At 33.1% G+C, this 26,510-nt stretch overlaps 2 protein-coding genes across 2 annotated transcripts; one reads left to right on the top strand and one right to left on the bottom strand.

The window, feature by feature from the left end:
* LOC109706848 (protein ecdysoneless homolog) lies at positions 1,009–7,931 on the bottom strand. Its single transcript, XM_020227860.1, has 6 exons — positions 7,866–7,931; positions 4,789–5,651; positions 4,185–4,517; positions 3,368–3,504; positions 2,552–2,712; positions 1,009–1,821 (listed from the first exon to the last, which is right to left on the bottom strand). The coding sequence occupies exons 1-6, from the start codon at positions 7,929–7,931 to the stop codon at positions 1,645–1,647; spliced, it is 1,737 nt and encodes a 578-aa protein (XP_020083449.1). The 3' UTR covers positions 1,009–1,644.
* Positions 7,829–12,635, top strand: LOC109724130 (DNA-dependent metalloprotease WSS1). The gene is made up of 5 exons (XM_020252831.1): positions 7,829–8,140; positions 8,216–8,411; positions 9,198–9,728; positions 11,806–12,047; positions 12,249–12,635. The coding sequence occupies exons 1-4, from the start codon at positions 7,986–7,988 to the stop codon at positions 11,995–11,997; spliced, it is 1,074 nt and encodes a 357-aa protein (XP_020108420.1). The 5' UTR covers positions 7,829–7,985; the 3' UTR covers positions 11,998–12,047; positions 12,249–12,635.

Below are 26,510 nucleotides of genomic sequence, written 5' to 3'. Positions count from 1 at the left end.
ATATAGTGAGAAACCACGGGTACTAACTTGATACATTTTAAACCACAGGATACTAAAGTGAAAAAAAATGAAACCACAAGGGGGGTTTTTGAAGTTTTCTATTTAAAATATATCACTTTAATATCCTATAACTTTATTTTTCTCTTTTCGTTATTCCATATGTTAATTTTTTTGTTAAATCAGTGATAAAGTTAAAGCCACTAGGTATTAAAGTGAAAATTTGGTAAACCACAGTAAAGTAAACATTTGATAAATCGTAGGTGAGAAATCTAAAACTTTTTCTATATAATTTAATAGAGAGTTAAGAGAGGTACTGACGGAAAGAGAAAAATAAAATCACGGGATACTAAAATGACACACTTTAAATCACATGGTACTAAAATGAGAAAACGCGAAACCATAGGGATGGTATTTAAAATTTACCCTTATAAATAATCAAAATATGACACAATTCGCTTGCAATCCTAAACGTAATAAAATGGATTTCTAAAATTCATAATTTTTATCGTGTAGTTCTTGGCCACTGTCGCTGTTATCTTGGTCTCGTGTTGATATTATTTTTTTCTTTTTTTAGAAGGTGGTAAACAATTCACTATCTTCCCTTTTTTTAAATGAATTCGGATAGAAATATAAACTAAGTTTCAAAATTAAAACTTCAAGTACTAACTATCAACCTCCTTAACCAATTGCTTAATATTTTTTCTTTTCTTTTTTTTTTTTTCTACTTCTCATGTTTGAAGAGAAAAAAAAAAAAAAACAAAAAAACAAAAACAAAAAACTTTTTGAGGACTAATTCATACAACGAAGGTAAATGAGATAAAGATGAATACCACATTACGAAAAATTCTTTGTGGAAAAAAACCATCTTTATTCCTGAATAATGTCGTGCCCTCTCTCAATACTACATGAAAGTAGAATCTAGATTAAAATGACTAATTTATTTCGATAATATGCAAAACCTGCTATGACATGGTTTATATGTTCCAGAGTGAAAGAGTAACGAAAACAAAACCATCAACATTCTAAACGTAAACATTAATGGAACATTACAATACAAAGAGGAGAACACGATCTGTTCTGTAGTAATCATTCACAACAATCAGTGATCAAGGGTTGCATCAATATGAAGTAGCTTCATATTTACACAGGCCTAATCAATATGGCAAACAATGATTTAATACGATGTTGTATTTCACCTCCGAGCTGATCTATCTTATTATAAAAAATAAAATTGAAAGATGAATATAGTATAACTTTCTAGACATTTGATCATGCTGTTCATCTACTAAATACTACAAGCTTCTTGAGCAAATGAAAGAAACATGCTAAACAGGGTATGCATAATTATAAGCTGATTATACTCGACTTTTTATCTCAAAAAAAGGTCGAAAACAATGTCCTCAGCGCCATATCTTCTTATCATCTCTATAAATATTTTGCCCACATGTAGCCATGAAAACTTCTACAGTGCTGAGAAGCTCATTTAAATTTCATATTATATAGAGTTTAAATACTCACAACACTTTAAAATCAACTTCCGCACTGACCTCATACTGCAGGATGAACTCGGTCTTGCGGCATAGTCAAAATTGATGTTAACTTTGTTAGTGCCGTAGCTTCGTGTTTGCTTCACATGCGGTGTAATTACTCCTTTTTAGCATCAGGGGGGACATTGACACCCATGAGTCCAAGGAGGTTCGAAGCCGGGCCCGGGAGGCCTTGTTGTGAAGAAAACGAGTCGAGGAAGTTTTTCACCAGGTTGAAATCGACGTCAACAGGAGTTAACTCCTCATCCATGTCCTCCGTGGCATTTGAAGGCCCCTGGACAACACCAACATTTAATGTGATTAAAATAAATATAAAAAAGACATGTAACTAATTATGAATATTGGCACGAAGAATTACTAATAATAAATATTAGGGTTTTCTTTGGAATGCTCTAGAAGGCAGTAATGGTATATATGCAATAATGGACCACATACAGTTGGCAGATGTATATGGTCCAAATAAGCTACAATAAAAATATTTTTTAAAATCTACAAAAATAGAAGGGAAACGCAGAAAATACTAGGGTTTCCAAGACCTATTTAAGTTCACTGCACGAAATTGTAGCATTGTACGTATTAACTCAGTTTCAAGCAAGCAAATACGAGAGAATACTCTGACTAAATAATATGAATGAACAATGAATTTAAAAAAAAAAAAAAATCTGCATTCACAATTTGAAGACCATTTCAGAAAAGGTAAGTAGTTACCCAAAATCATGCATCTTTAAGTAAGTAAATAAATAAATAAACAATGGGTTGAGGTTTTTGAAAAAAAGATAGATGAGAGACATAATCCAGAACAATTTGTAAGTAAATCGACATTGGTATTTAACATTGTTTTCAACCAAACATTAAATGTCAAAAAAAAAACAGAAATGTCTTCAAAGATGGGCCTGAATTGCAATAGAAAGTAAATGAAAGATCACCTCATTCTCTCAGAAAAAAAAAAAGGAATGTCTTCAAAGATGGGCCTGAATTGCAATAGAAAGTTAATGAAAGATCACCTCATTCTCGTTGCTGGAGCGCTCTGCACGAACAAAGCTTTTTCCAAGGGTAGTTGAAGTTAGCTCTTTATTCAAGGCATCAGTATATGACTGCATAAAAGTATCCTCATTGTCCTTGTCACCACCTTCCTCAGCGAAATCACTTCCATCTTCAGAATCATCTGCAAAATTGTAGCTATCAGTACAAGGTGAGATACCAAGGCTGCAGTTTTAGCCCAACCACGAAAATAAGGTGAAAAAGTAACAACAGTAGAAATGCTAATCAGAATGTAGTATGCCAGAATAAATATAATACTTTAAAGTACCACGCAAGGTAATCAACAGATGCCTCCACATATTTTCTGATTGGTAAATAAATGTCGACAACAAATGTTGACGAATCCTCAAAAAGCTCCTTAGTTAATTAACAACATATCAAATCTTCTTTACTCTCCTAAGAGACACATTTCAAATTTATTGTATAGTCTATAGATAGGATTTATGCACTGCACCCACTAATACTCAACATCCTATATTAAGTGTTACCAGCAAAAGGTAGCGAGGAAATTACCATTATGCTAAGCAGATAAATCATTTGCTTCATAAGAAGGCTATGTAAATATGTAATACACAAATAATTGCAAAATTAAGGGTTACGAAATATCATAGTGAAAACAACAAATATGGTTCCAGTAAGTCAGTGACTTAATCAACATTAAGGCCTTTAAAATAGCTAAAACTCTGCCCAACTGAAAAAATGCCAACTAATAAACACATAAAGAAAATAGAATGAGAAAAAGCATAATTGAGCATTGGAAGGACAATGAAGAAAAATACCAAATTCCATATCAGATGATGACGAGGCTCCTTCAAAATCAGCATCCCCAGCAGCTCCTTCGTGTGATATCCCTCCTAACACAGATTCCATGGCCTTAAAGAACTGGTCTGCATCAAGTTCCACTGCTTTTGATTTTCTTCAAGAAAGGAAATTAAATTCGTCATAAATTTAGGTCATTAAAAGTATGTTTTTCTTCTTGACCTCAGACTTAAGACCAGCTCAAAATTGTGAAGAGTGCCTAAAGGAGAAAACTCAACCGGAAAAAACTGACAACAGAAAGAGCAGAACAGCAACAACATGAAAAATAGAGACAATTTAAGAGATAGAATAGAACACATTTTAGCTAAATAATCAAATGTTCATTCAACATAAGATGATTTATAGCACAAAGTGCAGATAACGGTCTAATCCGATTAACAATCAAGTGGTATTCAGTCCAACAGGGCTAGAGCTATCTATATGCACAAGGATCAATCTCAGTGTAGTTGCATGTACAATTGGAGTGACAAATCATATCAACTAGAATCTCTTTGGATCTGATTTGAGTTGTATTAACTATTATTAAGTGAAGAAGTCCAGTTTAGATATGAATGCTTTTTATAAGAATTTGTCCAAATTCTTTGTTCGATCTTAAACACATGCTTAGTATGAGTCGTATGTCAAAAAAAGAAAAAAAAAATTCAGATTTTCATAGCAGATGAACTAGAAAGGAACTTAAGCATCAAATAATAAAGCAATTGATTAGGATCTGGACTTGAATAAAGCATGATATAAGTAGCTGGCTAGTAAGAATTGCCGATGGACATAAAAGTGAACCTGTTTTCAGGAACCTCAGCTCCCTGAAAGCTTGAAACTTTTCGAACAAATTCCTGCATACTTTCTGATATATCTCCAACATTGAAATTATTTGTCAGCGAATTGGAACCACTCTCAGCAGCCTTCTGCTTCAGTTTTCTCTGCTTCTTTGCAGCCTCATACTCTTCCATTTCCTTCTGCCTTTCTTGAAGAGCTAAATTTAACTCATCTTCTCCATTATACAGCCATGATTCGTCATCATTCGGAGGAAGCTCGATACCTTTGAAATCATCAGCTGAGTGGGGCATAGAGAGAATTTCATCTATGCGACGAACAGGTGCATTCATTATCTCCCTATATCAATTAAAAAAAAAAAAAAAGAAGATTAGAGCACCCACCGGATGTCGACTCTCTCTTTTCCGTCAAGCTTCTGTCTCCAAAGGATTGTTTCAATACTAAACAAATAACAGGTAAAAGCATACGGGCTTAACGAGACACTACGTTACCTGATGGAACATGCATAACTGCTTTACGGAAATTCCACATACTGTAAGATTATTCAGGTGCCAATTTTGAAATGTGCTATAGCTCTAGTAATGTATATACATTTTTACATAAATAATACCTTGTTCGTGAGAAGAGAGTAGTGCTCTTGTAATATTGGAACGCATCCTCCATTATCCTCTGATACTCTTTTGATCCCGGAAGAAGCCCTTCAAAGCACCCACTGCTTTCCAAGCTCTTCCTGAACACTTCCCAAGTGCTTCCCGTGCCTTTCTCCCCGGAGCGGCGCCTTTCCTGGTACATCATCTCGAATCCACAAGCTATTTTCATTCCCAATTCGGCTTCTCCGTAAGCCGCAGGCCCCTCTTCCCTCGACGGCATCGGATACAAATTCGGTGCCTGAAAACTCTGCTGCACCAATTGGGCGTACATCGCCCTCGACATCATGACCGCAACCCTAACCATCTCGATCTCACCATTGTCGCTCTTCAGGAACCGCTCCATCCGAGCCGCGTGCTTCATGGAGTCCACGTCCCGGTCGTAGAAACCCTCCACGGCGAGCGAGATCAAGCAAGGCTCCACCTTTAACACCTGGGCGACAGGGAGCGGAACCCTAACCGTAACCCGATGAATGTTCTCCCTCGCGCGCTCGGGGTACCCTTCGATTCGCCGATTAATCGCGTCCTGGACGGGATCCGGGGCGCGGGTCTCGATCTCGTCGCTCCGAACGGCATCTAGGGCGTCTTCGAGGGAGGGGTTCGTGGGGAACCGGTCCTTGGGCACGATGTGGAGCTCGCCGCGGCGGATGAAGACGCGGTTGGCGCTCGACTCGGGGTTGAGCCACCGCGGGAGGGCGAACGCGGACTCGATGAGGAGGAACTCGCCGTCGGAGTCCCAGACGCTGATCGAGAGCGAGGGCACGGCGCGGGACGCGGCGTAGAGGAGGGAGACGACGAGCCACTCGTCGTCGATNATAGCGTAACACTATAGTCTATGTTTTTCTGGGTCGAGGACAGAGTAACAATATCGCGATAGGTTAAGGACTATCGCATAATTGTTTCATGCTTTAGAAACGGGGGAGCTTCGCAATAAGAAAGAGTAGTTGAGGGGTCTCAATGCATATTTTCCACAGAAACAAACTCTCTCTCTCTAATCGCCGAGCGAGACCCCTCGCCCCCCATGGCGGCTTCGCGCGGCGGAGCCCTACGAGCGCCGCTCGGCGGAGGTGGCGGAGGCAGCTGTGCCGGCGCAGGAGGAGGAGGAGGAGGGAGGTGCGTCCATGGCGAAGCGAGGAGAAGAGAAGGAGACGAAGAGGACGAAGAAGACGACGACGGGTTTTATCGGGGGGTTTCGAGAAGGCGCGCGATGCGCGACCAAACTAGAGTCGGCAACTTATGCAGTTCCGCCGCCGACTAACGTTTTTGTGTGCCCCGAGTATAGCGAAAACTCGGCGTTGTGAAGTATGTCGTTGCCGACTTCTGTGAGCTAGAGATACTTCCCACAAATCAACCGAAATTCGTACACATCGCCATATTTTATGTTTTGAAGGTAGTTTGTGGTCCCGTAGTTTTGCCGTCGATCCGTCGATTAGTCGGTATACTTCTGAAACCGTTAGTTTTCTTACTCAATCTAGATCAGTTGATCGCGTTCATTTGAATCATACTCAGAATCAATAGAACCTTGCATCTGTAACTACGTACCTTTTCAATCTATGATGATACTTTTTAAATCTTTAACTAAAAGTAATTCAGAATTCTATAACTACCATTAGAAGAAAAAAAAAAAAAGCTAAATTTTACTCAATGTGCAATATGGTAACACTACCAAAATTTTGTGAACCAAAATGTCACTGTTTCGAAATAGAAGGCCATTTTGGTCCAAATGGATTAAATATATGTTGTGTTTCAATTAACCTCTAACCATTTCCAAAGAATTTTATTACTGATCCGATGCATCGTGCCAGATAAAACTTTATTGAGAAACTTCTCAGTAATGTCTCATTAAGGAGCCCTCGATCTGCCGTCACATATTAAAATTACACTGGATAATTTTTAATATTAAATTTTTTTTAAAAATTAAACCCTAGAGAGAATGATTATAACTTTTAAATAAAAATAAAACTGGCATGTGATAATAAGTTAAGACTTCTCAACTACAATACCCGCTTTATTTATAAAAAATAGGAACTTAACTATAAATATGAAACACTTAGGCCTGGAGGGAGGAAAAGAAAAGGCAAGAGAATAAGTAACAAGGAAGTAAAGAAAAAAAAAAACAAAAGTGAAAGAAGCAAAAAATAAAAAAAAACAAAACAAAACCTAAAAAGAGCCTACAAAGAGAGTGTCATGATTTTTGAAAAAAAAAATAATTGCTTATATCCAGTGCATTTGCATATTTGTATGCCATATATTTATGAATTACAAATCTTAAATCTCTATTTCAAACTTTAATTTTAATTATCTAAACAAATATAATTTAACAAAATAATATGGATAGAAAATAAGATGAGATTTATTATAACGTTGTACCTCTCCCTTTGATGAGTGATGACTAGTATGTTCTGATATCCTCCGTGGAACTAAAGTTTTGATCTCATACTTGGCAATGCGTCAATAATATATAGGTAAAAATTACAAAATGTATCTAAACTGTGGACTATTTTGATTCAGTTATTCAACCTTTTAAAATTTTGATTTTCATATACAATTTTGTTTGATTTGAGTAAATTAACAGCATTTTAATTTCAAAATTTAAGCTAATTATTTATTTTAATGAATGCATAATTGTGAACATTATTGTATAAATAATACAAAGAAAATCTGTAAAGATAAACAATATATTCAAAATTTAAATTTAGTATTGCTGAGTGACTCAAATAAAATAAGTTGAAAGATTTGATAATAAAATTAAAATTTTAAAAAATTAAGTAACTAAATTAAATAGTCCATAGTTCAGGCAAATTTTATATGTTTTCACTTAATATATAAAAGTAATATTTTCAAAAAGCCAAAATATTTTTCATAATTTTTCAGAAATAAAATATGTAATTAGAATGATTTTTTTTTAAAAAAATAAAAAATTAAAATATAATTAAATTTTTGGGGTCAAATTTCCAAATCTGCCCTCAGCTTGTTGCCTAAGCAGCATTAGCCTCGATTCCCGCGAGATAAAAACGAAGGAGATCGAACAAAAACGAACGCATCGCCCCAGCGATCTCCCGCGCTCGATCACTCCTTCAAAAACCCCTTCCCCCTTTCTCCCCATCGTCTTCGATCTAGGGTTAGGGTTTTCGCGGTTCCGCGCTCCCGCTCGAGCGCCATGAACCTCGGCGACCTCAACAAGGTGTGGGAGATCAGAGCCCTCAAGAAGCCCGGCGAGGAGGAGGCGGGCGCCCTGCTCCAGCGCGTCGCGAAGCAGGTCGAGCCCATCATGCGCCGCCGCAAATGGCGGGTCAAGCTCCTCTCCGAGTTTTGGTACGCGATCCCTCCTCCTCCCTCTCCTTCTTCCTCGTCTTCTTCTTCTTCGTGATCTCTTCGTCTCCGCTATAGCCCAGCGAATCCGTCGCTTCTAGGGCTGAACGTTGGGGGAGGCGCCGAGGTGAAGCTGCGGCTGCGGAGACCCAATAGGGATTGGGACTTCTTCCCCTTCGATCAGGTTCTCGACACGATGCTTCACGAGCTCTGCCACATCGAGCATGGGCCACATAATGCCCAATTTTACAAGCTCTGGGATGAAATTCGTAAGGTTTGCCCTAAAAATCCTATCTTGATGAGGCGGCTAGGGTTTGAATGAAGTAGTAACGTTTGATAGATGTAAAGATCTATTTATTTATTTATTTATTTCCTTTCTCTGATTGTTATAAGTTTCTGGATAACCATCAAAGGAAATAGATTTTGCGGTTCCCGCCCCAAAGTCCTCTTTCTAGTTCTTATTTCTGTGCTGATTTGCGCTTATTGTAGTGAAGCTTCAATAAAATTACGATGAATTGTTGATAGAATATGAAGGGGAAAAGGAACGATTGTTGCCTGCATGATGCTTCAATATTTCTTTGACTTTACCCCCTTAATTTGTAGCTTCTCATTTGTGTTTCTTTGCTGTGTGGTTCATCATGTAAGGGGCTAAATTTCACCCAGGCCTTATACAATGTTTTAGTTTGGTTTCGACCTTTCAATTATTATAGTTTGGTCACTAACCTTGCATTCCTCTACAATCGTATCATTTTCATTAAGTTTCTTCTTGTGGAAATCAAATGCCTGTGTAATTGCCATATGAGAAGGTCGAAAGTTGCTTATGTGAAGCTTAGATAACAACTATGTGGATATTTCTGTCGGAGTGATCTTATACTGAAAAGGATAATGTTTCAAAGAAATGCAAAGGACAGGGACCCAAACATAAAAATCCAAAAGTTGGAACTAGGAACTAAACTAGAAATTAGTATGCCATAAGTTGTGTGATCCCTCGTGCTAGTCACCTCATGCCATTATATAAGGATGTGCACAGCGACAGTTGAACTTGGTTCACATGGTGCAGGAATGCGAGGAACTTATGTCAAAGGGAATAACGGGTACAGGGCAGGGATTCGATGCTCCTGGGAGACGATTGGGTGGTTTTTCCCGTCAACCTCCGGTCTCGTCTCTTCGGCAAACTGCACTAGCCGCGGCAGAGAAGCGAGCACGTGGCAGTGCTCTAATGCCATCCGGGCCAAGACGGCTGGGTGGGAACAATGATATAATGAGTGCTCTTAGTCCTATACAAGCTGCCGCTATGGCGGCGGAGAGGAGATTGTATGATGATGTATGGTGTGCTTCTGGATGGCATGATTTGCCTACTGTGGCAGAAAGTAGTAGTAAGGATATTGGGGGAGCAGGTTCTTCTCATGGTGAGAAAGATGGGACTGGCAAAAGATTACGGACTGGTACTGAAGGTGCACCTACTGGGTCTTCACCAGACGTTGGATATCGTGGAGCATCGGTATCTGGTGTTTCATCTTCTAATTGGACGGCAGATAGTGCTGAAGATAGAGCTATGTGGGAATGCAGTGTTTGCACTTTACTGAATCAGGTAAGATAATACTATTCTATTACTATCCCTTTTCCATCTTTCTTCTGTTTGAGATTAATGGAGTGCAATGTATTCTTAGTTCATTTTATGGATATTTAGTAAATTACTAGTGTACTAATTATTAGTTGTTTTAAGTGAGATGTTGGAAAGAGCAGAACTTATTCCCTTTATTCTAGGATCTCTCAATGTAAAAGAGTTTAAGGATCCATAAAAGTTTCTTAAATGTCACTTCTTATTTTTCGTGGTGTTGTACTGACAATGTAGACATTGGAATAGGCAGCACAAGCACCTTAAAAATCTGTCTGCGTTGCTAGGGATTTAATGATGTACTGTATATTCTTGTAGATAGTTTAATTTAAAATATATTGATGCACTACTGTAGAACAAGCATTAATGAACCTATGCAACTGAGCTTGTTATTTCACCTAATTATATCTAATAATATAATGTTTATTTCTGACTGTGGATCGTAACTTATGTGGACATTCTATCATCAACAATTAAGCATACCTCATACAGAGTATTAATTAGCTTAGAGATGGTTTACTTAATTATACCTTGTCTGGAGCCTTTGATGGACATCTGATATTATTCTCTTGTAAGCAATAACCTGAAATCAGCTAAATTTCATGTTAGCAAACACCCTCAAATTTATTAAATTGATAGTAGACGTGACCAGAGTTATTCTTTTCAGCATATATACTTGCTAGTAATGCTTAATATGATAATATAAGATTACCAAGCATATGCAGTTTTTGCATGTCTTTCCACAGAGGTTCACATACCTCATTAGAAGTGACAAAATAGTTGATCACGACATTAACTTTTCAAATGGTGTATGAATACCATCATTTTGAACATGGACTTGTGTAACTTGCAGATGCCTGGAGACACATTTGGCTTTGGTGAAAAAGGCCCAGAAAATTATATTTACTTGTTTTAATGTTGTCTCAAGAGTTAGCATGAGGGATTAACTGAATTTGATGTTTTGATCCACGTTTGTACTAGGATGGCTGCTTATATATGCATACCTTTATAAATTATATGTAAGGTTTGAATGCTTAGTCCGGGATCATGGTTTTTAGGTTTTGGCTCTTTTGTCATTTACTTGGAATATTGGGATGTTGCTTGACAGCAAAAGGTCAGGTTCAAGTAAAGTGAAACCTAAATTTGACAGCATATCTGTAGATTGAATCATGTTTTATGCTAATCTATGTGGAACATGGTTACCATTTATATTGCAGTCTATCGAAGTTATCTAAGAACTATAAGGAAGTGATATTAACCGCCCTTAGATATATCCGGTTTGGCCCTAAATGCTACTTGCAGCCAATTTAGACTGACTTTTCAAAATATGAAATTTCCTTTGTAGCCATTCTAATTTTTATTGACATGTTTTGTCTTTGAATCCTGCTTAGCAAATATGTGGATGCTAATTAAAAAAAATCATGTTGTGCTCAACAAGATTGGAAGGATTTTTGTTCATTATGCCTATTTATACTTTCAATACGTGACAAAACACAGCAAGCGATCATCAACATTTGAATTCTTTGTATGTGTTACTACTATATCTTGTCCACCACCTGTTTGCTACTTTCCTTGTCCACTTAGAGGCTTGAAACTTCTAATGTTATCCAATATTTGTCTTATATAATTTGTGTTATTTCAATTCCTGTTATAGCTTATTATGGTTAACCTAAAAGAGGGTCTATATGTGTCTTCAAAGCATGGAATGGTTCCATTTGTAGAACTCTTTCTTCTCTGACTGTTCGTTTCTTTATGTTAACACAAACTTGCATATTAACTCTCTAATCCTGTACAATCAGGGGCCTGTGCTCCAGTGTGTAATAGTGCAGGAAGAGTTTGATTTGTTGTTTATTCAATTGATCACCTGTATACTTCCATGGTCATACTATATGCCATGCATCCTTCATAAACTAGCTCACTTTTGTTCTGCAATCAAGGCATTATCTCCATATCTTTTTTCTTTTTTCTTTTTTCCCACGTCTGTTACTATCACCATGGGCAACTAATAGAATGACTAACTTTGTTTTGACTTACGCTGGATGGTTTACAGCCACTGTCACCAATCTGCGAAGCTTGTGGCACAGCAAAACCTAAAGCTGCCGGATCCAAGTTTAAGATGTGGTCATGTAAATTCTGTACTTTGGAGAACAGCATTAAAGTGGATAAATGCTCCGCATGTGGTCAGTGGAGATATTCCTACGGTGCACCTCTATCAACTCCTGGTCCCACCTATGGTACCTGACAACTGATGTCCTGCATCTGGCTGAATGTAGCTAATGGTGGCTTATTTTGGTAAGTACCTTTATGTACTTATACAAAACATTAAAAGTTGAAAGCAAGCAACACAGCTGCTATGGAAGGCCTAGTTTGGCTACTCATTGCTATTTGTGCTTTCTTTTCTAACTCATAGTTTATGTGATTGAGCTTGCCGATGGATAAGCTTCTTTATTTTGGTTATTACTTGGTTATCTTACAAACTCATTTTTTTTTCAGAAAAAAGACAAGCAGGGGAAATATGCTACCAATTTACAATGTTTTGTTGCCGCGCAAAATCCACATATTCAATAATCCACACTTTGATGGCCTATCTAATATATAAGCTTTTCTTGCCAGTCCACTTTCTGTTTTGTACTTCTCTCTTCCTATTAGCTATGTTCTTAACTATGTTCTCTATTTTTTGCTCGGCTGTTTGCTTTTCTTAAAGAATGCTAAGTAGATTGGACCAGCGAGAAAGCCTGCTAAATTGGATTTGGCTAGTATATTGTTTAAACTTGTATTGTCGATCGGATTTGATTGATTTGAGTCGCAGTGTATTATCGTCAACCATAGTTTGAAGCTTTCTTTGTGGGCTTCCAATTTTCATTTGGCTCTTGATCTTTACTCTGCTTGCAGCTAGCTGGGATCTGTGTTTGGAAGAGTAAGGCATATATAAGAGAACAAAAGGGAAAGGCTAACTAATTTTTTCACCCAAAAAGATTATTCAGATACTTTACGAGAGGATATACCTGGCTAAATCAGATTGGAACTAGCAGTAGGAATCATAAGATAAACTAGGAGTATGCATTAAGCTTGCGATTGTTGCTTGACCGAAAGCAGTGTATTCCACAGCATAAAATCTTGCTTGTTTTCGCAGAAAGCCGCATTTGCGCTGGCCCATTTACTCTGACCATGTCTTTTCTCCTTTCAAAACATCCCCTTTTTGCCTTTTCTTTTATTGCACTTATGCTTCTCATCTTTTATCATTTCGCGAGCAATTTGTTTTGCAGGACTTCTTTTCGGGGACGTGATACACAGATCTGCAGGAAGAATATGCAATCGACTTTTTCTACCAATGCATGACTTCTGGGATTGACTTGTGTTGTATGGCTTTGTGTACCCTTTGAAAGCTTATATTTTATTTAGGGAAAACTTCAAAAAACCCCCCTGTGGTTTCGTGCATTCTCACTTTGCTACCCTGTGGTTTAAAACGTATCAATTTACCCCCCTGTGGTTTTATTTTTATCTTTTCGGAAGCTTTTTCGTTAATATTTCGTTAAATTATATACAAAAAACTTCAGATAACCATCTATATTTATCGAATAGTCACTTTAGTATCCTTTAATTTTAACTTTGTCACTGATTTAAAAAAAAAAAATAATAAAATTGATAACAAAAAGATAAAAACGAAATCACAGGGGGACAAATTGATACGTTTTAAACCACAGGGTAGCAAAGTGAGACTGCACGAAACCACAGGGGGGGTTTTTGAAGTTTTCCCTTTTATTTATTGATACATTGTTTATGAATCTTGGCACCATTATGGTTTGAGTCTATGGTCAAAATGAATTTATGCTTTCACTTTGCTTTTCCATTCCTGAGTCGAAGTTACTGGAAATTTGGTTTTAAACAATTAAGATTCTGTTGCATTTGCTCTTCCTTCTTTAAACCCAAATGGGACGTATAGTGCTCAACTCTTGCTTTCTCCATATGTTAATTGTAACATTTTGAGAAAGCAGTGAGTTGAGCACTAGATTGAAAAACCTGCTATTGTATTATATAGTTTGTGCTTGGTCTCGTGATAAAAAAGAACACTGTTAAATCTATGAAGTTGAGGTGTTTGCATGTATTTTTGGACTACAATGCAAGTAAAGTTTACGATGATGGACGATTCGGATTGAGCCTTAAAATGCGGTGGGGTGGACCTTAATAAGTGCGTGGGAAAAAAGTGCTTCTCATTTGCATTATTCTCTTAGCTTTTTTTTTTTTTTTTTTTTTTACTTTAGCTGTAGCTTTACTTGCAGAGCCAGGTTTTGGGAAGCATGACTCGCATTGACCACGTGGGGATCCCCATGTGTGTATGGTTGCTAAGAAAGAATACCACAAAAAAGTGGGCTCCTGCCGAAGTCGTTGCAGTAGACAAAGCAGTTGCCGACTTCTGATACGGGAAGGTTAAAAGCAGTAGCCCATAACTTGGGTGGAAATGATAAAAAAATAAATCTAACAATCGAAAATTTATTAGTACAAAGAGAATTATACTCATAAGAGTATAATAGCAGGACTCGTGTGTGTGTATATATATATATATATATATAGTTCGGCTACTATACTATTGATAACACCAAGTACTTGGTGCTATCGAGTTTTTCGCCGTTAGATCTATTTCTTTAACTATTTTTATCCGTTAGATTATACTATTCAATCAACCACTCACTCAACCCTAGGGTACCACTATCATTCTAACCGAACATTCCTTAATCCAAGGGCCGAAAAACTAATAGTACTAAAAATTTGGTACTATTAATAGTATAATAACGTAATTCTATATATATACACACACACCAGTATACTTTGGAAAGCATAAAGACTTTCGTACTTTTAAGTTGTTTTTGTCCATAAAATAATAGATTCGATGGTCGGTCAAATAAACATGATCTACCGCATAAAAACTACTTAGAAATGAGACTTTATAGTTTTTAGACTTTATTTACTAATCTTGTTGACAGTGATAGACACATGTATTGGGACCACATAACATTCTCATTCTCATTCTCATTCTCACTTTGAACTTTACAACTTAATCTGAATTATTTTAGGGAGCCTCAGTGGTCTTCTTTTTTTCTTTTTTTTTTTTTTATTCTTCTTTTTAACACTCTAATCTTACAAACAAAGTCTCCAAAAAATGCATTTGAACATCCAGATTGAAGGAAAAAAAGAAGAAATTTTCCTATTTCTTGGAAACCAAAAGTTTCGATCTAATACCGTAATTTCACAGAGTTTTCATTCTGAAAATTAAATTTTTTTGATATTTTAAAAATATATAACTGGAATTAATTTAGCGCTCCTTATTACTTGGGTCTATTTTTTTCAAGTCACATTAAAACTTCGGTTTTATTTCAAGATAAATAAACATATTATTTTTTTTAAAAATCATAAAAGGGCTAATGTGTACATCACCCATAATTAGCCTTTAGATAATTAAATTTTGTTTAATTTTGTTTATAATGTGACGTTTTGCTGACACCATCAGCTAGTTTTGCCACGTCAGCAGATCATAATAGACTCTTATACATTTCTATTCATAACGGATCAGGACAGAAGCTCCACCGATCCGAATCCATTTCCATCCTTAATTCTATAGGCGCTAATATTGAATTTATATTTTCAAGATCGATAATTATCTCATTTCTACTATTCGACACATTAAAATTTTCAAACATTTTAATAAAATTATTATCATTGAGAAGCAAAAAATTTTAGTTGGACCAAGCTGGCTCTTAAATTAGTCCCACATTGATTATAGTATGCATGGGTGGACCAAATTTTTTTTTTTAAAATTTTTTTTGTTAGGTGTGTGTAAGTCCAAGTTTGAATCACAACCGTCGAAATCCATCACACTCAAAACCACATGCATTTTCCAACCTTTTTCTTTTTTTGGCCCTTTTATTCTTGCTCCGCGAAACCCCGACGAACCCCCCACGAGGGGACTCGACCGGATTCGGGTTGAGTTAAAAGTAAACGGGGTCCGGTCCAATTAGGCGACTCGGAATGCCACGTGTCGCCCTCCCACAGGTCCACGTTTCCATTCTGATCGTCCTACGTGGCAGTTGACGTGGCAATTCTTTAGAGTTCGAGCACGCGAGTTTTGACGAAGTCCTGTGCTCTAGAATTAAAAAAAAAAAAGGATAAATTTTAAATATCATTCCTATGATTTCAAAATTTTTTACTTTAGTACTTATAATTTAAAGTGTATTAATTTGGTATTCTGTAATTTTTTTTTTCTTTTCGTCAATTTTTTTTGTTAATATTTCGTTAAATTATATACAAAAAAAACTTCAGATAGCCACCTAAGTTTATCGAATATTCATTTTAATACATTTTAATTTTAACTTTGTCACTTATTTAACAAAAAAAAATTAATGAATGAAATAATAAAAAAAGAAAAATGAAAGCATAAAGTACCAAATTGATACACTTTAAACCATAGAATACTAAAATAAAAAAAGTGCAAAACTATAGAAGTGGTATTTGAAGTTTTTCTTAACAAAATTATATTATTTATAATTTTAAAAATATAATAAAAATAAATTATATATTTGATACAAATTTTACTGCTTTAAAGCAATATTCTCTATGATCTCATCGGAATATTTTTGTTTGATTTTTTTTTTTTTTATCCAATAGCATTAAACGATCTTTAATACTAAACAGGCTATAACGGTAAATTTTTAATAAAAAATTAGCTTATCTATCTATTTATTTTAAATTTAAAAAATATATTTTTTCTTAAAATCTCACCATCTTGTATACAAAAAAATAAAATTTTATTAATATAAAGTAATCACATAAATTATTTAAAAAACTGTAATGCTTAATGCCACATCTAACTATAGAAAACGCATAAAACTTTAGTATTTCAAATTATACTATATAGTTACAATAAAATATATTTTAGCCGACTCTTTTTTAAACCATATTTTATTCTAACGATTTCAATATTTGGTATATGCTGGCGCCATTATTAAGTATCGTAAATAAACATATTTTCATCAAATATTGATAAAAATTTTTCGACGCTATATTAAAGTATCGGTATATTTATTCCAACATATTTACTTAACGACTTTTACTCGATATTTTTACAAATATAAAAATTATTTAAAACATCGCTAGTTATTGTTTAAAATGATCTCAAGTATAAGATTTTACTGGTATATATATATTACTATATATATATACTAGTATATATATTAAACTGGCGCTAATATTACTATTAATAGTCACCAAGTCATTGTGTACCAAGTTTTTGGCCCATCGATTAGAGATGTTGCGTGGTGTAGGATGAAGTGGGCCACCTAGGGGTGAGTGAGGTGGTTGGTGGAATAGTATGTCTAACGTGGTGTAAAGATGATCAAAGGAATAGATTTAACGGCGAAAACTTGGTAGCACCAATGTGCTTCGTGCTATTAATACATAGTAGCTGAACCTTATATTATATAGATAATATATATATATATATATATATATATATATATATATATATATATATATATATATACTACTAAAGTTGCTAAAAATGAGTGCTTTTAGACACACAAATTCAAATTAGGGATTAATAGCCCTGATATTAGTAATCATTTTGGTGTGTAATGTGACACATGAGAGAAAAGGACCCCCCAAAAAAAAAAAAAGAAAAAGAAAAAAAGTGTGCATAGAAAGACCCAGTTATTTGCCAATAAAATCATTCCACGTAATCCAAAGGTGTACATCAAAAATAATGTCCCAACCCAATCTACAAATGCTATGTGACACTACCTGCCACCCACTTGTGTTTCAAATTATATAGGATTTATTAAATGAAGTAATTAAGTATTAAGCGCAAATGGGACATTTTTTTATATATAAAACATATATAATATATCCATATATATTTCACTTAGTGGGTCTTTTTGATTAGTATATATTATATATATATATATAGTAAATAATATTTTTATAAGTTGGATAGAAACATGGTTTGATTTTCGCAAACGTTATTTTCAAATGCAAACCACATGTAATGTAACTTCTTACAAAATGATTCTAAAATATTGGCTATCAACATCCGAATACGTACGCTGCATATTAGTTACTTAGAAAATATTAGGAGCTTTCGTCCAGATCCCTTCCGTCGATGCGATAAGTGAAGGTCAAAAATAAAGAAAAAAAATAATCTATTTTGAACCTGCACCGATCCACCGAATAAATGAAGTAAAAGATGAAAGAATTCAATTCTTTTTTTGATCTATCCTAATATATCAAAATTCACTCTAATTAAAGTTAGAATAAAATAATAAATAAAAATTAAAAATAAAACAAAATTCATTTCGCTTTCAAAAAAAAAGAAAAAAAAGAAAAAAAAAGAAAGGGCGAAAAACGAAGGGCCCTCCCACTCCCGAATCCGTCCCGTCTACATCCACGCCCCGGTCCAACTCTCACTTTATGTTAAAAATTTTTTTAAAAAAATAAATTTTTTTTTGTAAAAAAATCTCTCACTTTATGTTGTTGCATGGGGGATTCCCTCCTCTCATTGTTTTATTAAGCTTTTTCCACCGCCACGTCCCATCCATCTCCCCCAGACCTTTTTTTTTTTTTTAATTTTCTGGAAGAATCGTTTCACTTCAACAAAAAAATTATAAAAAAAAATATATGAAAATGAACGTTTGATCGTTCTATTTCTCACTTACATTATTAGGAGTACCAAATATTTAATGCTATTAATTTTTTTTGCTTTTAGATTTAATTCTTTAATTATTTTTATCCGTTAAATTATTATACTGTTTAATTAATAACTCGCTCAATCCTAAAAGACCCACATTATTCTAACCGTATATTTTTTTCATCCAAAAGTCGAAAACCTAATAGCACTAATAGCCGGTGCTTATTAGAGTCCGGCTGCTATATTATCGGTTGTACGGAAGTCTTCGTACTACTAAATTATTTTTAAAAATGCGACTTTCAAATCGATAATCAGCTCCGTTAAATTTGATTTATATTATTGAAAGTATTCGAAAACTAAATTTCATAATTTTTCGATATAATTTATCCATTGAGTAAGTAGTCTAGAAATAAACGGCTGAAAATAAAAATTTCATAAAAAATGATGATAAAATATGTGAATTTAAGATCAGAGATCTTACTCTAAATAATGAAAAATAATAATAATAAAAATTTCATCGGATTTGAATTGTTTTACACCGTTAAATTCACAAACGTATCACATCAACTATTAAAATGATTAATTTTAAGACATTTTGATTACTAGCCAAATAGTATCGAAAAATTATAAAATTTAGCTTTCAAATACTTCAATAGTGTAAATCAACTTTGATAGAGCTGCTCGTTGATTTGGAAGCTGCATCACTAAAAATAATTTAGTAGTATAGAGTCCTTCGTACTGCCGATAGTATAGCAGCGTAGCTCTCTCTCTCTCTCTCTCTCTCTCTCTCTCTCTATATATATATATATATATATATATATATGAAGTCCAGCTGGTAGCTGGGATACTATCGATAACACCAAGCGTTTGGTACTACCGAATTTTCTGCCGTTAGATTTATTCCTTTCATTATTTTTAACCGTTAGATCATACTATTCAACCAACCACATACTCAACCCTAAAGGACCACTATCATCTTACCGTACATTTTTTCAATAAAGAGTCGAAACCTAATAGCATCAATAATTTTGTGCTATTAATAGTATTCCGGCCAAATTATATATATATATATATATATATATATATATAGAGTCCGGCTACTACACTCTTATGAGTACGATCGCCTTCGTACTCATNATTCATAAGTTAGATTCGAAATACTTGATTAAATTTTAATTTTTAATTTAAGTTTAAATTAAAATTTAAAATTATATATTTAATTTTTAAATTTTAACTCATATTTTTAATTAAAAAAGTTGAAAAAATAAATTTAATCCGAATAAATATACATTCTGTCCGGATTCAACTTTCAATCCGGTCTGCTAGACCGGATTGCAAAAAGATGTGATTGGGGGATTTTCATTCCACTCGGGAATCGGAATCGGAATGGAACTTCCGCGTACCAAACACCCTCAAACGGATTTACCGATTCCGATTCCGATATCATACTGAAAAAAAAGCGAACCAAACACGTGCTGAGTTTTTCATTTTCTAGTGAGATAGAAGGAAGAGACATGCATGCAAGCAAAAAGTGCCCACCGTTGGGATTAATGGGGGGTTTGACGCACGCGTACCAACACCCGACTCCACCATCGATCGTCTTTCTCTTCTTTCCGAGTCACAACATGATCGATGTTGTACGTACTATTCTAGAGAGAGAGAGAGAGAGAGAGAGAGAGAGATCTATCTACGTACACCATGCGTTAGCAACGTCAACAAAAAGAGAAAAAGAGACAAAGAAAAAAAGGTTTGCTAACGCATGCATGAGATTGATCGTACTGTTTTGCATCAGAGGGAGCATCAAATCATGCACCCCGGCAACATCACCAAATGATAAATAAATGCTCCTCATCCTCGTCCGGGATATGATCTTCTGATCTGACGAAACCTTACTTGGCGCACACGCCAAATCCACCCACATTTGGCAACGCCCCAACCCACCCTAATAAGAGATTTTATTGCTTCGGCTCCCAAGGTCTACCTTGTTCATGCGTTCATTTTCCTTGCGTTTAGATTTGGAACCCATGCTGAATCTGAATCTGCGTGTAATTTGGAGCTAGGTATCTCTATCTATTAGAGATGAGTTTTTGGATTTGATTTGAATCCTTTAACGTTGGGTGAAAATTTAGTTTATGGTTAATTAGTTCCCGACCAGACCCATCACAAAGCTTAAATTTTAGAGAAATTATAACTAAAAATTTTGAATTCTACAAAATGAACCACTAACTGCTATATATATATATAGAGAGAGAGAGAGAGAGAGAGAGTTAATATATGAATAGTATTTACTCAAATAAACGTAACCATTTACTTTCTGAAAATATGCAGTATCTAAATTAATTAGGATTGATATTCTTAAAATTAATTTATCCAAACTTTGTGGATACTGAATTTTTTTATCTCTCTCTCTCTCTCTCTCTCTCCATATATTTCTTAAGCACAAAGTACTTCAGTGTGTGGTAGTACGTACGTAGATCGTTTTTATGGCATATTCCCACAAATATTTATATTTACGGATTTATATAAGATAAATTATAACATTTTAAATCCACATATATAATGGAAAGGTTAATTACGTGTTAAATAATTATTGTTATTTACATTTTCACAAGAAGAATATATTTATATATGATTTTACACTTAATAATATTTAGTTGTAGAGACGTAATATTCTATTCGATGTGAAGATGCTATTAAGTATAAATAATTCATGAAAACTTTACCTAATGTATTATTAGTGAAGGGTTTGCACGATAGGATAGATATAAAATTTTTAAGTTCTAAAATTTAATTGATTTTCTATACTTTTATAGAATTTTATCAGTCTAATTATTAATTAAATAATTTAAATAAAAATAGTTAATTTCTTAAATTAATCTAAAAAAAAATAATTTAAATCAGTATATGTGCAATATAAAATTTTTATAAGAGATCATTAATAGTTAACTAATTAATAATGATGTACGTGTAAGTACGTAGTTAATAATAGGGCTATTACATTGTTAAAGCAATTAATTAGAACACAATTCAACAAGTATATACTTTTTAGGGATATTTAATTAAGCAATTTTATTATGATATATGTATGAAAAAAATTTTATAGAGACACACTAATATTTAGATAATTTAATAAGACTATAAATAGAAGATAATAAAAAATATAATTAATAATTTAAATTAAATTAGCTAAAAAAACACAAAGAGTGTAAGAGAAATATAAGAGCTATTAGTAATCTAATTATTTTATAAAGATATATATAGAATAAATTAGAAAGATATTAAAATAACTTAAATAAATCAATAAAATAATAATGTAAGGAGATGATAGTGGAGAAGAACTTATTTCATATACGTACACCAAATGTATAAATACATTTTATACACTGTATCTAAAATCCAATGAAAAAATTTTGACATTAATTAAAATCTAATTCATTGGATGCATTTTACAATATCTAAAAGCCTAATTAGTATCAAAATCAATAAATTTTGGAGACCTTATTATATCAAATATATATCAAACAATGGCTTGTTCTTTTACCATTGATTTTTAAGACTATTTTTATACATCTTTTAAATGATGTACATTGTGCTAATCTCATTAAATTTTGATTTTACTTTTGTACTTATGTAATTAAATTTTAATTTTACTTATAATTATTTTTAAATATTAAAAGATAGATACGGTATAAGAGATATAATAATAGATCGGGTGCATGCAATAATTTCTCTACAAGGGTGAAGGGACACATATGGCCTTGTGCTTCTATAATTCTCCTTAGTATTAAATGCAATTAATCGATATTATTATGACCTTACATATGTAAAACAATAATAAGTGACAAGTAATTCTTATTTTTAAATCCTTGAAATAATTACAATACTTTTTGTTCATTTAATGGACAATTAATAAGGCTAATTATCACATACATGTACACCTTTGTGCATAAAAATAATAATTAATGATGTACCACAACAAGGGAATATTTTGTGGCCGCACTATGGATTTTCTAAACCGAGTAATAATATATTTAAGAAAAATATGTCCATCAACTGAAAAAATTTACGGATCTAATAATAAAAAAAAATTAAGAATTTATAAATTTTCCGGCTAGGGCTACTGTACTCTTATGAGTATAGAGTCATTCGTACTCATAAGTTGTTTTCAATGATGGAGCTTACGAATCGACGATCCACTCCGTTAAATATGATATCGAGTATTTGAAACTTTTAGAAAATAAATTTCGTAATTTTTCGAAATCATAATAAAATTCATCAAGTGGGTATAAAATGAACGGTCAAAATCGGACGACGTCTTAAAAATAGATGATTGGATGCTTCAATTTCAGATCGGAGTTATTGATCTTTATCTATGTAGTGAATAAAATTTTTTATAAAAAATTCAACCGATCCTGATTCTTTTGTATCGTTAAACTAGCAAATATTCTGTACCAGTCGTTAAAAATTGTTAATTTTGTGACATTTTGATCATAAGGTAAATGATGTCGAAAAATTATAAAATTTGATTTTTAGAAGTTTTAAATGCGCTAGATAATATTTAACGGTGTGGATCATCGATTCTGAAGCTCCATCATTAAAAATAACTTATAAATACGAGGGCGATCGTATTCATAAGAGTATAGTAGCCCGGCTCTAATTTTTTTGAGAAGGGTTATTTTGGATACATAAATTTTTTGTGTACACCATGGTTTTTATTACTACCACGGAAAAGGGAGAAATAAAGTGTGCAATAAAAACGTACGTACTTATTCGGATCTATGCATTATTCATAACAGTTGTATAATGATATGCTAAATTAATACGATCACATAAAAGATATTTTCGAGCATTTAATAAATAGAAAATATATAATGAAATTAAAGAAGATAAAAGTTTATTATATATATAGTTTTTTTTTTTTAATATAGCAATATGCAAAACAACTGTGACAAGAAAAATTTTATTTATGCAAATATTTTATTGGTTTTAAAAAATATATTTCGCTCACAAAAATTGTCTAATATTTCGTCTGCAACAAGCCGACTAAAATAAATTAAAATTTTAAAGTCTAGAAATAATTTTCTAATTTGTATTTACTTTCAATTCTTTTTTGTAGACAAATGAATCAAAGAGTTTACTATATTACTAGTAATGAATTGGTACTCTATACATGTAATAAACATTAGATCACGTAATAGGACTTAAAAAAAAAAAGAATTTTACAATATATTTTTTTGCATTTGGGTAAATTACACTTTTTGAAAAAATTATTTCATATTTTTTTCGAATATAAATTTATGATACGAATATACGCCAGATGCTAAATTTTAGCGTCGAATTCTGATGGAGTTTTACGCATGCACTAGTTTCTTTCCCCTAATGGCTTCTAACCTATTTTAATTTGTGCAACATGCATTTTATATGCATCAACTCGATGTTGACATTTACATCAGCGTTACATATTATATGGTTGAATTAAAGCAAAGTTACATATCATATGGTTGAGTTAAAGCAAAGTTCTACAGAGATATATAGGCTCACTTTTTAATAGATTCACAACCCTCGTGTCCTCATCCTTTCCTTAACCAATTCCTAAAACAAATTTTCCATATGCTATATAATTAAGAGCATAAAGTGGTGTTTGGATTGGCATTGTTATAATTTTCTAGTAATTAAAGTTATTATTATTAGCTTAAAGGTGTCAGCATCGATCCTACCACATGGTAGGGCGTCAGATTAGGCCGAATAACGTTCGAAATGGCGGGACGATTGGTTGGACCGAGTCGTGTTCGAAGCCGTAGAACACCGGATTGAGCCGAATCACCATCAAGATATGTGGACGATGTGTTTGTATGCTTTAAATGAGTATTTATATACTTTAAGTGAATTAATTGTTTCGAGTTTTTGAAATTCATGATTAGCATTAACGATCCAATAAAAAATACCTGAGATAGAAAACACAAGTTGGATTCTTGCATATAAAAAAAGAGATTGTTAGCGTAAGATAATTTAAATACAATAGTTGATGTTCAAGCTCGTCATTGTCGCATATAAAATATTATTCTTTCACAGCTTATATATTATATATTAATTTTGTATATAATATTAAAGCAGTAGATTCTGAGTTCGAATTATACCCGAATAATTTAAGCACTGTTCTCTGGCGACTTAACCGTGATCGTAGTGGTTGAAACACAAATTTTTATCCTACTAAATAAGACAAGGATGTGTAACTAAACTAACAACTTATGACTAAAATAAGGGAAACCCTGAATTTTTTAACATAGTAAACAAGCTAAGGAAGTGTACTTAATATAGCAACTTATAACTAAATAACTAAAAGAGGGAAACACTGGATTTTGTTGGTCTTAAAACTTACAACTAAAATTGGATCTAGGCAATCAAACTTGTAACTAAAATAACCACCACTTTTGGTGGGTTTTTTTTTTTTTTTTTTTTTTTGGTCACCACTTCTTTTAATGGTTTCTTTGTCCCCATTATTCTATGTAAAAATAGCAATATATTATCAAGGGTTTTCATATTGCCCAAAACATATAGGAACAAAATTTTTCTAAACATCACTTCAGCATAAGGTTACTTTAATAATTAATCATTTTGATCTGATTATCTACCATTTAAAAAAGTTTATTTTAGTACCTAATATTTTAACTTACTTGATTTGCACCAATTAACTATTCTTAAATTTTATAATTTGAATGCATCATTTTATCATTGCTGAGTTAATTAGCATAGCTTACGCAATGTATATAACTATAAATTTATTGAAGTAAATAATTAGCTTAAATTTTGTATATAAAAAGCCACCGAATAACATAAATCAAACAAATTAATCATAATATTGAGTATTAAAATTAAAATTTTAAAAAATTAGATAGCTGAATCAAAATAATTTACAATACAGATATATTTTATATATTTTACTGACCTTTTATTACAGTTTTCATATATCACATGACATAATACAATTACTTTTAAATATATATTATATGGCAAACTATTATAAAAATATTTTTTCCTCACCATCAAAAGCCTAAAATCACACTCTCCACCATCCTAACTCTGCGTCGAGAGCAATATTTTATATATGTACATAAAAAATAGGTATAAATTAATATTTTTTTTATCTAAAATTTATTTTTTCCGCATTAATCTTATTCCATTTTTATTTTTTTAATGTTAAAAATTTATTAAAAGTGTCAAAAGTTGGATGAATTATGCATAAGATTTAGACCCAACTTTCCGGAGTACAACTAACATTTACATAAAATATGTTTAAACTTTACGAAACTGATCTAAATTATGGACTATTTGGGTTTGATTATCCAACATTTCCAAACTTTAATCTTATTATCTAACTTTTTAATTTGTTAGCGAATAAGGTGAATTAATTTTTTTTAACCCCTCTTATATTGTTTGTGATGGCAGAAATAAAGAAAATAATCATTGAAATTTTTTTAAAAAATATTTCTATATGATTTTAACAATTGGAGTTTCTGAAGGAGCATATTTATAATGACAAAAATACTATTTTGTTTATATTTTGCGTGCTCTAATGGTAATAAATAAGAGAAACAAATATGAATATTACTGAACTTTTTTAAGAAATATATCTACATTCATAGGCACCGTTTGGATAGAGGATAGGGATAGGGATAATCCCTTATCCCTTTTATACCGAAATGCTATTATTTTATCCGAAAATAATAGTTCTCGGTTACGTATAATAACCAGGTATAACTATCCCCACTAATAGAAAATAAAATTACCCATTATTTTTCTTATTCCATATTATCTATCCAAACGTTATTTTTCTTATTTTCGGAAACAATCCAATTTTGATCCAAACGTTATTTTTCTTATTCTCATATTTGTATCTATCCTTATAATAGTTTTTTTTTTTTGAGAGAGATAGATAACACGCTACCCGCTTCGTTTATTTCATTTAGAAATAAACTTAGCTAGAAATGTGAATCAACTAGGATTCGAACTTGGGTCTCGGGTACCAATCTTCAAATCCTTTGTTATTTGCTCTAGGGATGGTCGGTCTATCCTTATAATAG

The sequence above is a fragment of the Ananas comosus genome, linkage group 2, assembly GCF_001540865.1.
Source record: "Ananas comosus cultivar F153 linkage group 2, ASM154086v1, whole genome shotgun sequence".
Classification (NCBI taxonomy): domain Eukaryota; kingdom Viridiplantae; phylum Streptophyta; class Magnoliopsida; order Poales; family Bromeliaceae; genus Ananas; species Ananas comosus.
The sequence above is the reverse complement of the archived record's forward strand: the minus strand, read 5'-3'. Positions and strand labels throughout refer to the sequence as shown.